Genomic DNA, 15380 nt, shown 5'->3' with positions numbered 1-15380 from the left:
GAGTGGCTTTATTTATAAAGATTTTCATGGCCACCTGGACGAGGAAGCCAGGTGAGAGGCAGTGATAGGTGAGGCTAACTGTAGGTGTCCCTACTTCCGGACAATGAGAGCCTTTGCTGAATGCAGTACACAGGAGCCTTCCTGCCCAGCCTGGTGGCAGGATTCAGGAATGAAAGCCCACTGCCTTGCTCCCCAAAAGCCTCCTTTCCTTTGTCATTAAGTTCTGAAATTCCATCGCCCTTGGGGAAAGATAGAGGTTCTCTGGCCTTCGCTCCTCTCTGCTCTTCTCTTACACGTGGGGGTGACAGAAAGGCAAAGCGGGGACAGGGTTGTGAACTGGCAGGTAGAAGTGTGCCAGGTAGACCGCCAGAGGAGGAGCGAGTTGATTTGAATCCCATGCTCCTTCACCTGCACCCAGCACTCTGCTTGGGGACCTCAGCTCTAGAGATAATCCTGTTAACTTGGGCTCAAAAGCATGGCTGTTTTAGGACACCTGTACTTAAAGTGAGGAGCTGAGCTCATTATTTGCTTGTCAGCCCTGAGGATGTGTGTTGGTGTCCTAAGGGTGGGGAGAGCATGAGAGTCTGAGCCTCGTTAGGAAGGAAGCCCCAGACATCTGTTGTCACGGCTGCTGCACAGTATTTGATCAGGGCCTTTTAAGTGATTGGTCCTTTATTCATTCAACATATGTGTACCAAGAATCTGCTGAGAACCTGCCCCTGGGGGATGGATCAGGGAGCGCATAGCCCAGCTGTAGAATCAGGTCCTTAAGCATCGCAAGTGCGAGAACCCTTCTGACTGAGGGTGGCCAGGTGCCTTGAGAGGAGATGGGCATGTGAAACTTTCTGCCCTCCCCCATGATAATTTAAAAACAGAAAGAATATTCTATTTGATGTTTAAACAAGTCTATTAAAAGATGCCGGCAACCCCTTAATCACGACGGACCCCACTCTCCTCTTTCTAGGGCCTCTTCCCAGCCGGTATTGGTTATAAGTTGTCAAGTGTGCATATGGTCTTGTAGCCTGAGTCTTTCCCCATTACTTTAAAAAATAACAGCTTTCTTATATAATTCCCTTTTAAAGTATGCAATTCACTGTTTTTTTAGAATCTTCAGAGTTGTGCAGCCTTTCCCACAATAAATTTTACAACATTTTCATCACCTCCCAAAAGAAACCTTGTACCTATTGATGGTCACTCCCCACCCCCACCCTCAGCACCCCACTCCTGCTCTATCCAGGTACTAATCTACTTTCTGTCTTGTGGGTTTACCTATTCTGGACATTTCATATAAATGGAATCATATAACCTGTGGCCTTTTGTGTCTGGCTTCTTTCACCTGGCATAATGTTTATCCATGTTGTAGCATGTGTCAGTACTTCATTCCTTTTTATTGCCAAAATTTTCCACGGCCCATTGTACTCTGAACTAAACTTCAAATCCCAGGATTAGCTCTCTTTTTAAAGATGCTCTTTATATTCTAGGGAAGGCGTAACCTCTAGTCCTTGCCTTCTCTTCCCTTATGCCATAGTTGCCTAAGACAGTCTGTATTTTTAAAGTGTGGTAAAGTATACATAACATAAAATTTACCACCTTAACCATGCTCAGGTGTAGAGTTTGGAAGCATTAAGTGTTCACATTGCTGTGCACCCACCTCCACAACTCTTTTTGTCTTGCAGAACTGGAATTCTGTACCCATGAAATAACAATCCTCACTCTTCTCCTCCTGCCAGCATCTGGCAGCCACCCTCTGCTTTCTCTCTCTGGATCTGACTACAGTACCCTAGATGCCTCATATAAGTGAAGTTGTACAGTGTTTAAGGCAGCCTGTTTTTAAATTAGGTGGAACTAGGCAAGGTAGACTGGTGAGGGCACCTCTGAAACTCCTCTCCTGCGCCCTGGGCATCCTCCATGTCTGCGCTTCCCGGCGAAGCCATGAAGCAGGCTTGGCTCTATCCGTGGTGGGGTTTCCCAAGGAAATGCTCCTCCCTCTCCCCCCGGATGAGGGGCTCTGTCTTAAACAACAGCACAAGTCCTAAGAAGGAGATGAACCACTGCCTTGCCTTCCTTAGGAAAAATCACAGATACAGAAGGATCTCTGGAGGATTGAAGATGTCACTGCAGGCCTGAGTGCGAATAAAGAGAACTTCAGAATCCTGGTGGAGTCGGTCAAAAACCCGGGTGAGTGGGCTGTCTCCCGAGGCCAGCACCCAGGTGGGTGGGATGGCCCTCAGGAGCCCAGGACTTCAAGGTGTGTCTCCCCTCTGAGGAAGCGGCTCTTTGTTCCAGCCCATCCTTTGCTTCCCTCTACGCCCCTTAGAGAGAAAAACGGTGCCTTTGTTTCCTCACCCGCCTGTGCCTTCACTCTCGACTTCTGAGAGCAAGCCAGCCCCACAGCCCAGCCCTCCCACCAGCCCTGCGCGGACCCCGCTGGAGGTTCGGCTCTTCCCTCAGCTGCAAACCTACTTGCCCTACCGACCTCACCCGCCCCAGCTGAGGAAGGTGACGTCGCCTCTTCAGTCACCAACCAAGACGAAGCCCAAAGTTGTAAGTATGATGACCAGGAGCTGAGCGCTGTCTTTTCCTGTCTGGCAGATGACTGTCCCTCTGTGCGCTAGTCAGCGTCTCTCAGGAGAGAAGTTTTAGGTAAACTTGGGGAGACAGACCCAGCCAGAGTCCTGAGCCATGAGAAATTAAGGAGTGGAAGAGTCCTGCCATTGGACCTCAGACTCCCAGAGTTAGAAGGGCCCTTCGAGATAATCTAGCCCAACCCTCCCATTTTGCAGTTGGGAAAACTGAGGCCCAGCCAGAGGAAGTGACTGTGACGAGTAGGTGGCATTTGTGATCTACACTGTGCACAGCAGTGTGCTGCTGCTCCTTGCAAACCTGCAGTTGCACACATCTATCCTCAGTAGAAGAGGATCCTTTATCTTCACCTACAGTTGAGCACTCTGCTGGATTGTAGGGTACATTTGATCCTTGGAATAACCCTGTGGAATATAGACAGGAAGGTCAGTGTCCCCATCCCACAGATAAGAACTGAGGCCCGAAGGTGTTAAAATTTGCTTATGGTCTCCACATTAGTAAATTCAATCTATATCTCCTGACCATTCTCTGTTCCATCTGTCATCTTATTGGGCATTCATCCCAGGTCCTCAGGTCAGGTTTGTGGCCCTTGTGACTGCCTTGGCTTGTCTGGCATAGAGAGGGGCCAAGCCCTTGGCAGAGTCTGGGACAACAGGAGACTTTAAGGAAAAAGAAGATGTGGTCAGGTACTAGGATAGCTCATGTCTCCAGGGCCAGGCCAGTTTGGGCTGGAGAACACAAGGGGTCTGGTCCAAGTGACTGGAGAGTCATGGCAGAGGGGACATTGGAAGGGGGACCTTTAGGACTTTGCTTGAAGGAGCTTTGCCTGTACACCATGATGAGGTCATGCACAGCAGTGGCTTAAACACATAAATTCCCACATCCAGGTCCTCACCATCTACCTGCTTCTAGCCAGGGCCCAGGGCCCAGGGTCATTGTGAATTTCTTCATCTTGAGATCTTCCCAATCCTAGATCTAAGAGGCACAGAGCACCAGCCACAAAACAGGAGGTAGAAATAGCAAATCCAATAGGAATGGCTGGGGAAGACGACTGCTGACATACGGCAGGTTCCTGCCAGTCAGGACAAGCAGCAGAGGGGGAGGGTGCTAGCCTGGATTCCAGCTCTTGTTCTCTCTGGGCCTCAGACAAGGCCCATCTCCTCTCTAAGCCTCCTCAGTTTCCCCTTGTGCACAACAAGCCGCTCTGAATAGACGTCACAGAGGCTCCTCTTCACAGCTTGGTCCTCTGTGGCTCAGGGGCAGGGCTTTTCATGTTGGGTCAGCCTCAGGGTCACCAGTTTCACCGTTTTTTTAATTATTGTTTGCTATTTTATACTTATATTTGTGATAATGATATACTGAAATTGACATAAAGCCTGAATATATAATTAACACATAATAATAAAGAGACCACCCATGTTATACCAACACCCAGACCAAGAAATAGAGCTTTGCAGCAACCAGAAGCCCTCGGGCTGGTGGGTCCTTTCCCAGGGCAAGGCCCTTTTTGCCAGAGGTAACCACTATCTTGACTTTTTGGATAATTTCCTTGCCTTTTTTTTTTTTTTTCAAGTTTTGCTGCCCATGTTTGCATCTCTAAATAATTTTACTCTTTCATATCTTGCATCTTTTCTTCAACAATATGCTGGTGTGATTCATCCCCATTGTTGTGTGTAGCTGTAATTCTTTCATTTTTATTTTGCTTAGTTTCTTGAATTTAATGTCATTTACTTTATTAGATAGTACTGTCAAAGGGTACAAATCAGAAGATATTTTTAAACAATAATAAAATGTCCTCCTCCCACCCTCTGTCTCCAGACATTCTGTTGCCTTCAATCAAGGACAGTCAGTGTTTTGTGTTTATCTTTCTGGAGAGCTTTTTAGAAATTGGTGACTCTGAGATCTTGTTGGGGTTGGAAACCACTGATGCTCAGAGAGCCTGTGGGGATAATATTCGCACAGCGATGACAGGTGTTGCATAAGAATGCTGATAGGCTTTGCAAGGCAAGCTTGGACACCCTTTCCCAAACCCTGCAAAATTCTGAAAAACTAAGCAAAATTACTCTAAGGTGGGGAATTTAGGAGGAAGGAGTCTCAGTGGTCATTTGTCCCAGGAGTAGGTGTCCATGGCAGTTGGGAGCCAGGCTGTTGAACTGTAGTGAAGCCACAGCCCTCAGAGTGTCATGGGCGGGGCGGGGTGGGAGGGATTTTGAGGAAAATAGTGACATTCGTCATCCTCAAGGAGTGGACTGCAGGGCAGGCAGCGAGTCACCAGTCCTGGCCGCCTGCTCAGCCCCCAGGTCAGGAAGGAGGAGATGTTCTGTAACTGTTCACATTTCTGATAGAGGGGGCAGGAAGAGGTAGACTGTCCTCGCTTGGCTCTCCAGCCTGCTAAGGGATCCTGAGACCATGCGAGGCTCAGTCTGAGCACTGTGGAGTGGGGCGGATGTTTGGGGGCGGGGAGGCTGTCGTAGGCTTACCAATATGTGCAGAGTGGCCAGCCTGTGCCCCCTACGGTACATTCCAAGTACTATAGGAGTAAGAACATGGACCTAGGAGACCTGAGGTCTGGGTTTGGGGACACAGTGTAGGCAACACTTTGAAAAATGGGAAATGTGTGAATCAAGGGGAAGAGTGGATTTGGAGGCGAGGTATCACTTTCTTCACAGCTCTGCCAAGGCAAACATTGGCACCTTTGGGCTGAAGTGGTCATGCTCCACAGACCCGAGGTGGCCAGTTCTGCCCTTTGGGCCACCACTGTGGTGGTTCCACTTGGCACCCTTCCTCCAGCTCGCTCTCACTGAGCACTGGTTCTACTCCTTTTTCTGAGCAGGAAGACGAGGCACCTCCCAGGCCCCCACTCCCTGAACTCTACAGCCCTGAGGATCAGCCCCCGGCCGTGCCACCTCTGCCCAGGGAGGCCACCGTCATCCGGCACACTTCAGTGAGGGGCCTCAAGCGGCAGTCGGACGAGAGAAAGCGAGACCGGGAGCAGGGACAGTGTATGAATGGGGACTCCAGGGTGAGCAGAGAGGACCCTGGGATTGCCCACTATGGGTGGGGACAGGGAAGGTGGTGTGACTCTGGGCAGGTATGACAGCCTCAAATTCTGCCCACAGGTGGAGCTCCGGTCATACGTTAGTGAGCCTGAGCTAACGACTTTCAGTGGTGACGTGGCCCAGTCTTCCCTGGGACTCGTGGGCCCTGAGAGCAAGTATCAGACGCTGCCCACCAGAGGTAAGGCAACACTCTCCCCAGAGGCTTCTGGGAACCCCCAGCACGGCCAATCACTGCTCCCCAACCCTCCCCTGGTACCTCGCACCCTCTGCCTGCAGCTCTGGGCCTTGGGCAGCAGCTGTCACAGGGCTCTGGGCTTTGGGGAGGGCCTGTCCTTCCTTTCTCTGGCTCACATCCTGCTTCTTTTTCTCTTTGTTACATCTGTTCCTGGAAATGATGATAATAGCAATTACTGTAAAGCTCAGCACTGTGTTGTGTTAAGCACTTTGTAATCACTTAGTTAATACTCACAATATTCCTCTGAGGGAAGTACTATTATTATCTCCATTTTAGAGGTAATAAAACTAGGTCTCAGAGAAATTAAGTAACTTGCTAATTAGCTAATAAGTGATGGAGCCAGAATCCAACCCCAGTGTTCTGGCTCCAGAGCCGCTGCACCCTGTAGGCTGGGACATTGGGTGACTGCATCAGCATGGCCATCTTGGGCCTTCAGAGAGTTAGTTCCTCTTCTATGTCACTCTAAGACTCAATGAATTCTTTCTTTAAACAAACACACTTTTCTCTTCAATTGGGTCTTTCTCTCACTGACCTTCCCTATCCCTTCAAGGTGGGGATGGGAACAGACTTAGGCCCTTAGGCTCACTCGTACCCCATTTTCCCCATATCAGACCCTCTTCCTCAGACATCTCCATAAAGGGAGGCCTCCTGGAACCCTTGCAGGGGCCATGCTCCCTCTCTGTTCCTCCTGTCTGCTTCTGGAGGTAGAAGGTCCAGTGCTTTCCCCCTTTGGCCAGGTGGACACAGAGCCCTGGTTCCGGCACGTGTGGGGGTATGTGACCCCCAGGTCTCCACACTGTCTAGGCTTGCTGTGGCCTGAGCTGTCCCTGCAGAGTGTGGGCTCTGGGTTTTGCTGAGTTGGTGTCACAGCAGCCCTTGACACTGTGCCTAGGGGCCCTGTCTCTTCATTCATTACGGCCTGGAGGTGCTTATCAGTGGCAGTATTGGTGACATTGTGGGCAGGACAATTCTTTGTTGCTTAGGTTTCTCTGGGCACTGTAGGACACTCATTATTCTCTTTCCTACTTGTTATATGCTAGTGGTGTCCTCAGTCAGCGGGTGCCCATTTCCAGATATCACAGACCACCCCTAATAACAATGGCTGCTAGTGGAGAAAGTGCAGGCCGTGGCACCAGCTGGCCAGGGTGACCTGAATTCTCAGAGCCATCGGACCCAGATGTGGGAAGCACGTGGTCAGCGAGACCCCTCCCCTATACCTTGGACCAATCTCTTAGTGTCTGTGAGCACCTCTACACTGGTCAAGTGATGCTTATTCTGTAGGGCCAGTGGGACAAAGTCTATATAACAGTGCCTGACATAGCAAGTGCTCAGTAAATGTTTGGTGCCACCTTCTTTATCTTCATTCATTCAGTCAGTCAACCAGGCGTTGTTGAATTCACAGTCTAGTTAGGTATGTTGACACTGGTCAGTAACCAGTGAATATCCTGAGGGCTATTGGGGATAACTGATTCTGCCAGGGGCATTTCAGGAGCCTCCATACAGGCAGGATATTGGGTCACGCAGGATGCCTGGGAGTTCATCAGAAGGAAGGGATGAAGGATATTCCTGCTCCCCCATCCTTTCCATGTGCCAAGCAGCCCTGGGTTTCTGTATGTGAGGGAAGACTAGAGTGGTCCACAGATCTGTAGAGACACTGTCCCCCACTGGGGCCAGAGGGCACGCCTGGCTGGGCCCTCATCCTCTATCTGGGTCTCGCTCTTCCAGGCCCTGGGGAGGAAGAAGAGTGGGTTGTTGGCTGAACCCTCATGGTTCCTTCATGGCAGTGGGAGGTGATTAGGGAGGGGCTGGGGGGCTGTCCATCACCAATACACTTGCCTTTCTCTTTCCTCACTAAGGGCTCTCAGGGTCCACATCAAGGCTTCAGCAGTCGTCCACCATTGCGCCCTACGTTACCCTCCGGAGGGGTCTGAATGCCGAAAGCAGCAAGATGACCTTCCCTGTGAGTGGCCTTGAGAAGTTTGCGAGGAGCTCACTGCTCCCTCATGCACAGAGGGAAGGGCTCCAAAGTGGATGGTGACTGCGATCCTGTGAGCCCTGGGCATGGTCTCTGAGGTGGTCTCAGCCCCTCTGGAGCTGAGGGTCCCTGTCACCATGTGCTCAGTGACGTCTTCCCCACTGCCCACCAAGAAAGGCATCACCCTGCCCTTTCCATTTCCTGAGGACCCCCCACCTTTCTCCTCAGTCTGTGAGGCTCAAAGGAGGGAGCCCAGGAAGTCTGCACCTGAGTTCTGACCTCGCCACATGCCGCATGTATGCCCGACTGGACAGATCTGGGCCTCAGTGTCTGCATCTGCAGAATGAGCTGCCGCCCAGGGAGGCCATGAGGGCCAGGGGCGTCGTGTCTAGGAATATGCTTAGGGGAAGTGGTTCTCTGTGGCCAAGAGGAGCCCAACTAGATAGAGTGTTTTGTGTGATAGAGACAGACAGACAAAGACCGGGAATGAAGCCAGCAGCATGGCTGCCCTCCGTGTTCCCAGCCCAGCTGCTCTGTCTCACCTCTTCCTCCTCAGAGACCCAAGAGTGCCTTGGAGCGCCTGTACTCAGGGGACCACCAGCGGGGCAAGATGAGTGCAGAGGAGCAGCTCGAGCGCATGAAGCGGCACCAGAAGGCCCTGGTCCGGGAGCGCAAGAAGACCCTGAGCCAAGGAGAGAGGATGAGTCTGCCCTCGTCGCGCTACCTCAGCCACCCGCTCCCTGGAGATCTTGGCTCAGTATGTTAGGAGGGTCCAGGCAGGTGGGGCTGGGACAGGGAGCAGAGCTTCCCCGAGGCCCCCAAACAGCACGTCACACCCCTGAGAGAGGGCCGCTGACCTAGATGGTTCAGAGAACACCTCATGGGGATGTTTTGTTCACAAATTGGGACACGTGTGTGACCTGGTCAGAGGGTGATTGGGAAGCAGAGCTGGAGTGAGGATGTCACTGCAGGAGTCAAGGAGCCGGAGGAAGTGTCCAGTCAGTTATCTGAGTTGAGCTTGAAAGAGGCCTTTGTAGGCATTCGGAGTCTCTGCTGAATCAAGGACTTGGGAGCATGTACTTGGTTCGAGGATTCAAGGAGTGGAGCAAGATGGTAATATGATGCGGAGGAGCACACGCCACCAGCCTCCCAAACTTCCAAGCAGATGCCCTGTGGGGCAGCTGAGCACAGGGTCACGCCCGCGACTCGGGGCTGTGGGCTGTGGTCTCCTGCTGCTTGTGGTGCTGACAGGCCTCAAGTGCCCCAGGAGAGTCAGGGGATTTGTGCTGCCCCCTGGTGGTGCTTCCAGGCACTGCACCTGCCCGCTGTCGCCTTAGGTCCGTTTTGGATACATCCCATTTGACTTCCCTGTTGTTTGAAATTAAGTGTTTCTCTAGACCTCTAGCCTGATGGTTCTTTCCCTGATTCACTGCACAAGCTCTTTTGCTTTTAGTGTTGCCGCTCGTTGCCTCTCTAATCCTGCCTGATTGTGTTTACAGAAGCTTCTAATTTGCATTGAACATTCTCTAACTGGCCTGTGCTCTTTGTTACCAGGCTTATAATAGCAGCTCTTGTCTCCATAGCCTAGTGAGCACTCCCATGTGTGACTCACCTTTCTGCTGCCCCTCCATGCAGGCCTACTGACTCATAATTCACTCATCCCAAAGCTGCTCCTCAAGACTGAGCCAGCCTGCTGCCCGAGGGCCGTGGTCACTGGCAGAGGTCTGGGCATTATGAATTTATCAAAGTCCACGTCTTACGTCTGGGCAGTAGACACGGACTTCAGAGATTGTACATTTGAATAAATTTTATCAAGTCTAAGTTGGTTTGGTTTGGTTTTAATTCCTTCAGTCCCATTGCACAATTTCTTATGGAAAACTCTTTGTGGTTTTAGTATTTAGTAAGATAGCAAGGTATGTTATGTTCTGTAGTCAGAGGCCCCTCTGCAGCCTTAGCTCAGACACCAAAGGGGTAAGACCCAGGACACTCATATCCCGAAGCACTACAAAGCCAGTAACTTTTAAACTTTATAAGCAAATGTCATGTGGGGGAACACTGACCTTTTACAACCTGATGTCTCAAATGTGGAAAGGTTATCTAAAAGTCGTAACTTGAATACCTTGTAATTTTTCTCTTAAAAAAGAAAAGACTTGTGTAAGTCTCTGTATCAACGCCAATAAACGTGTTGCTAATGATAATGGATTGGCGTGGTTCTTCCCCAGGATGCACCGCAGAGTCTAGTGGCCTTTTTCTGTTTGTGGAAACAATCAGGCTGGGTTTGAATGAGGACTTCTCTCTCTATCCGGGGCACATGCGAGCGTGTAAGAAAATGTGCTTTTTCTTTGTGAATCATTAAATTAATTTTTCATCCCTCAAATGTCAACTGCCTAATCCTTTCATACTGTGATTGGAAACCTAAGATACTGGCTTGGCATCAGTATCGAGAGCTTGTGCATGAATGGGTGAAATGTGCTGACAATGGCTATGGGTTTGGGGCTTTGGGGGCACTTGAAGGGTCATCAGAGACAATCATGACTGCTTGGGACTCTGTCAGGTGAATGGGATGGGAGGGAGGAGGTGACCTGTGATGGAGAAGCATCTGTTTGGCTTCCTCTCAAGAGAAGAGAGACTTTGAGCTTGTTCCCTTTTCTCAAACCTGCTCAGCACCAAAGGCCTGTGAGGATGTGGGCCACATGGGATGAGGAAGGTTGCCTCCATGTCGCACAATTGTGTTTAGATCTTAGAATGGCCAGTTAGATTTTTCCCTCTGTAAGGAGACACTTGTTAAAAGGTTGATACCACAGAATAGCCTTGGAAACGTTGCATGTGATTTAGCATTTCAATTTTACATGGTTTTGTTTTCCAACTTAAAACTTTTGCCCCAAATAGATGCCATGATACACAACAGTTTATCTGCCTCACTGGCCCCAAGCTGCTCCTGCTTGGACCACCCCAGCTCCACCGTGGGTGCTATAGGCCCACCCCTAAATGTATCCTGTTGCAAGTACCCCTTACAGAGACTCTTAGCGATTCCACTTGCTTACCAGGGCCTTAATGGGCTTGTTTCTTCCATTATTTCTGAGCTGGGACCTATGGATCCTGAACCAGAAAGGCTCCCATGACTGTGGGGCAGCAGAAGGGCCAAATCCCTTCTCCAGAGTTCCCCCAGGTTGTGTAGGTGTCACCCTCTCTGATCTGGGAGCCTCCTGTATCCCTGGGGACCATTGTGAATCTAAAGTCATATGTCTTCAGCCTGTGCCCTGGGGATGCATGTTTGAACCCTCGAGGGACTTAAAACAGAAAGAAATCAGCTGTCTGGAATCAGGCCGTATAAAAGCGGTAGAGGCCCCATTCTCCATTCCTTGGAGAGTTACAGCGTACAGCAGGGACATTCCGCGTCATAAAACTGCTGCCTTATTTTAGAGATGAGGAGGTTGAGGTCCATGGTCACCCAGCCCATCTTCCCAAGGACTCCAGGGCCTGCAAGACCACTCAAAATAGGACCAGCGTGGCTCCTGCAGCAGTCGGGAAGGGACTACATTTAACCCTCTTGTTCTGTTGCCAGTGGAAGCGCGAGCAGGACTTTGACCTGCAGTTGCTGGACCGCGCCATGCAAGGGGAGAGGAAGGACCAGGAGAATGGCTGGTTGAAAGTACAGGCCATGCCTGTGACTGAGTTGGACCTGGAGCCGCAGGACTATGACTTGGACATCAGCAGAGAGGTGAGGGCAGGGGCTTCCTTCGTGCTCCCCCAGGAGGCATAGCCGTCAGGCTCCCAGCCTCACCCACACTCCCCAGCGTACAAGTCGGAATGTCCTCAATGGGGACAAGGCTCAGCCTCAGTGTGGCCCAGGAGACAGGATGGATAGCAGCTTGAGGCAATTAAGGGAGCCTGGTATTTTGATGCAGGTTCAAATCTATCTGTAATTTGGGGCAAGTCATTTAGCTCCCCTGTGCCTCAGTTTCCCCAGTGGTAAAGTGGGCTATGATGAGGATTAACTGACTCCGTGTGTTGCCGGAGGATTAGCAGTGATCAAAAGAAGGCCATGAGCACTGGGCCTAGCGCATAGTAGGGATGGGGCAAGGTAGTTATTGTTAGGAAATGTTCCTTGCAAAGCCCGGGATTGGCCTTGCATCTGGCCTCTCAGGCTGACTTGGGCGACCAGACCTGGGGAAAATGGGGAGGTTTGAAAAGTGCAGTGAAATTTCCAGCCACTGCAGAGGCTCGGAGACCTGCATAGTTCTGCTCTGAGTGCTTCTGGCGCCCTCTGGTGGCGCAAATGCATCATGACCGGCAGACCTGGGAAAGCAAGTAACCTCTGGATCTTTACTGATCAGGAATGTTGCTACCCAGGAGAAGAGAAAGGGAATCAGAGTGACAGATGCAGGGTCTTCAAGGCATAGGGTGGTCTCCTGTGACCTCTATTTTGTCATTTGTAATCTCTTTAGGGCATATTCTAATGGCTGTTTGGTTCACTTTTGTCCCCCTAACACTGGGCCAGCAAATAGTAGATGCTCTATAAATATCTGCTGAATGACAGCTCTGTTGAATGAAACACAGTGGCCCACAGATATCCCAAAACATTTGTATGAGGACTAGCCAACCCTGATGCTGCATGAGAGGAAATGCACTCACCATCTGAAGGATAGGTTAGTGGTCTGGGGGCAAATTGATGCCCCTGGAGGATGAGTTCTAGGGTCGGCTGGGGCTCCAGGGGTTCAAGAGCCTCCTGTCCTCAGACCTTTTGCCTTTGGCACCTCTGAAACAGCCAAAGGTTGGTGCTTTCTCAGGTTCACAAAAGAAGCTTCTGCACGCTGCCCTGGCAGTGAAAGTATGTTCTATAGTTAGTGTCCTAATTGGCCTGCCAGCCAGGGGAAAAAGTCTGCCCTTATCTCTAACCTAAATCCCTCCTGCTACAATGTAATCTGCTTCCTTCCTCTGGATCTGCCCTCATTGGGAACAACAGAGAAGAGCTTATTTCTTGCCATCTTTCACCAGAATGAAAGGCCTGCATGGGTTTAAATTTAAGTCCAGATTTGCCCTGGGATTGGAGTTAGCTCCTTTTTAGAAGCTTCAACCAACCCCATTTTAATGTGCTGTTGGTAGTTCAAGGGGGAAAAAATTCCCCGGGGTGTGCAAAGGTTGCCTTTCGCGAGATTTTCCACGCTGTGGTTGCCCCTGGGTTTGTGTGAAAGACTAGGGGTTGGGCAGGAATTGGGGCCCATTTTCCTGTAGAAGGAAATAGAAAAGCATGGCTGCCTCCTGTCTAGGTCGCAGGAGCATTTGTAGGAATAGGAGGCACTGTCGTCACCCAGCCATCCACTCAGCCATCCCTCCATCCTCACACCTGCTCACCCACCCATCCACCCCCCACCCAGCCAAGGAGTATTTGCTGAGGAGTTACTAAGTGCCAGGTCCTTGCGCAGACAGTGGGGAGACACAGCAGGAGGGAGCAATGGGGGCGGGGCGTCAGGGAAGGCTTCCCGAGGTGAGGCTGGGACGGCGAGGCAGAGTCCGAGCGAAGGAAGAGCATCCCGGCAGAGGAAGGACGGGTGGAGGCGCACAGTGGGTCAGCGTAGCTGGAGAGGCCGGCAGGGGTTGGAGCACACTGAGGGTGCATTAAGGACGATCATTTCTGTCCTGAAGGCTTCTAGGCTCGTAGGTTTGCCTCCCCTTCCCCTCCCCTCCCCTGCAGGAGGGGGTTTGGTGCACTGGAAAGAACATGGGTTTTGGAGTCAGACCCAGATTCTGATCCTGACTTCTCGGTGGACGGCATTGTGATCTTAGCAAGCCTACCTCTGTGGGCAACATGAGCTTCCTCGTGGTGGGTGACAGGGTGTGGGAGCAGGTCCCAAACCCAAATATCTGAGTCCCCCCATCTCCCACCGCCTCTTGCTCCTCTCCTCAGCTGTCCAAACCAGAGAAGGTCTCCATCCCTGAGCGTTACGTGGAGCTGGATCCTGAAGAGCCCCCCAGCCTGGAGGAGCTGCAGGAGCGGTATCGCAAAGCCGAGAAGATCCGCAGCATCCTCACCCGGTCCAGGTCAGTCTGCCCGCTGCCCAATTCCTGCGGACCCGCTAGGTCTGGATCCCATGGGTATCTGAGTTGAGTGGGCCCTGGGCCAGGCTGGATAGGAGGGTGCATGTTTTGCCAGCTTCCTCCTCATCGGAAGGGGCAGCTGGCACTCAGTACGTCACCAGCAGATCATCGAGGAAGCTTGCCTAGGTCATCTGGGAAGTCTTGAAACACAGATGGCCTGTCCTGTGTCCCAGGATCCTGGCAAATGTGGGGAGTGGAGCCACGCATGGCGGTGAAGTGGACACAGCTGGAGCTCCCAGCATTAGTGCCCTTACACAGACGCATAGACCAGAGCCAGGGTCCCCAGCCTTGTTCTCAGGTGCCAGAGGCCTTTCCCATTTCCCTGGAGACTAGGACAGGGCCCTAAGAAGTGGCTCCTTTGTCCCCATTCTCCATAAACCTGGTGTTTGAGGGCCTCCCTTTCAAACCTGAGTTAGCCATTTCACACTTGGATTTAACAGGAGCCCAGAGCTGGCGCTCTTATCTTGAGTTCTGTGATTCCCCAAGGAAGAACAAAGCTGTGATTTGGGGGATATTTGGGGAGAAGCATGCACACCTTTATCTAGAGAGAAAGTGCACTATTTTTATCAGCGCCCCCTAAAAGGATGAGATTCCCCAGGCCAGGAGACCCTCCCCTCCCGAGGCGATGGTGGGGGTGGCAAGGGCCTACCACCTGCTTTCTGCCCGTCCCGCAGCATGTGCAACCTGCAGCCGACCTCGGGCCAGGACCGGAGGAACAGTGTGGCCGACCTGGACTCGCAGCTGCAGGAGCAGGAGCGCATCATCAACATCTCCTATGCCCTGGCCTCTGAGGCCTCCCAGCGCAGCAAGCAGGTGGCAGGTGAGGCACGGAACCCGGGTCCTGCTTGCTGCTTCTTGGGGCTTAGGGCCAGCCAGGCCTCTTAGGGAGTTTGTGGAGAACCAGGTGTCAGGTGTAGTGGTTGGGGTCCAGTGGTGTGCTCTCCTGTTTCTCGAGCACAATAGGGCTTGGAAGATGATGAGGGGCCAGCTGGGCAGTGGAGGAACTGGAGCTCAGGAGTGTCAGAGGAAGGAGGCCTCCGAGGGGGGTCCCTAGCTTCTTCAGTAGCGAGTGGCACTGCTCTTCAGCTTTCCCGGAGATCGTGGGTTAAGAACAGGTTTTTAGGCCCCTGACCAAGGGGCCAAGGCTAAGGTTTCTGGCCTCGTGAAGAAAGGGGCAGGAAAGCTGTGGGTGCTTGGATTTCTTGCTGGGACAAGGCAGGACGGGGCCCTCAAGTCCTCTCTGGGACCCCTGCTTTGGTCCCCAAATCAAAGCTACCATGCACCTTAGAGTGACAGAAAGCAGGAATTGGGAAGTAGGACTTTGGGAGTCAGTGGGGAGAAAAATAACACCATGGGATGGGAGGGTGGGTGTGTGCCCATGCCTGCAAGTGTGTGCGTGTGTAAGAGGCTTTCTCTCTCAGCCGGGAAG

At 51.7% G+C, this 15380-nt stretch overlaps 1 protein-coding gene across 4 annotated transcripts in view; it reads left to right on the top strand.

Annotated features, from left to right (window-relative positions):
* Positions 1–15380, top strand: part of PLEKHA7 (pleckstrin homology domain containing A7) — a 192577-nt gene that overhangs the window by 171997 nt on the left and 5200 nt on the right. For 2 of the 4 annotated variants that reach the window (XM_081153006.1, XM_081153004.1), the window contains exons 18-26: positions 2070–2178; positions 2318–2544; positions 5417–5605; positions 5703–5820; positions 7734–7837; positions 8409–8609; positions 11418–11573; positions 13761–13894; positions 14626–14771. In XM_081153006.1, the coding sequence (XP_081009132.1) occupies positions 2070–2178; positions 2318–2544; positions 5417–5605; positions 5703–5820; positions 7734–7837; positions 8409–8609; positions 11418–11573; positions 13761–13894; positions 14626–14771 (1384 nt within the window). Of the gene's footprint in view, positions 1–2069; positions 2179–2317; positions 2545–5413; positions 5606–5702; positions 5821–7733; positions 7838–8408; positions 8610–11417; positions 11574–13760; positions 13895–14625; positions 14772–15380 lie in introns of all 4 variants that reach the window. The other 2 variants (XM_081153005.1, XM_081153003.1) reach the window with 1 other exon arrangement.

This window comes from Miniopterus schreibersii (assembly GCF_964146895.1).
Source record: "Miniopterus schreibersii genome assembly, chromosome: 12".
NCBI lineage: Eukaryota > Metazoa > Chordata > Mammalia > Chiroptera > Miniopteridae > Miniopterus > Miniopterus schreibersii.
The sequence above is the reverse complement of the archived record's forward strand: the minus strand, read 5'-3'. Positions and strand labels throughout refer to the sequence as shown.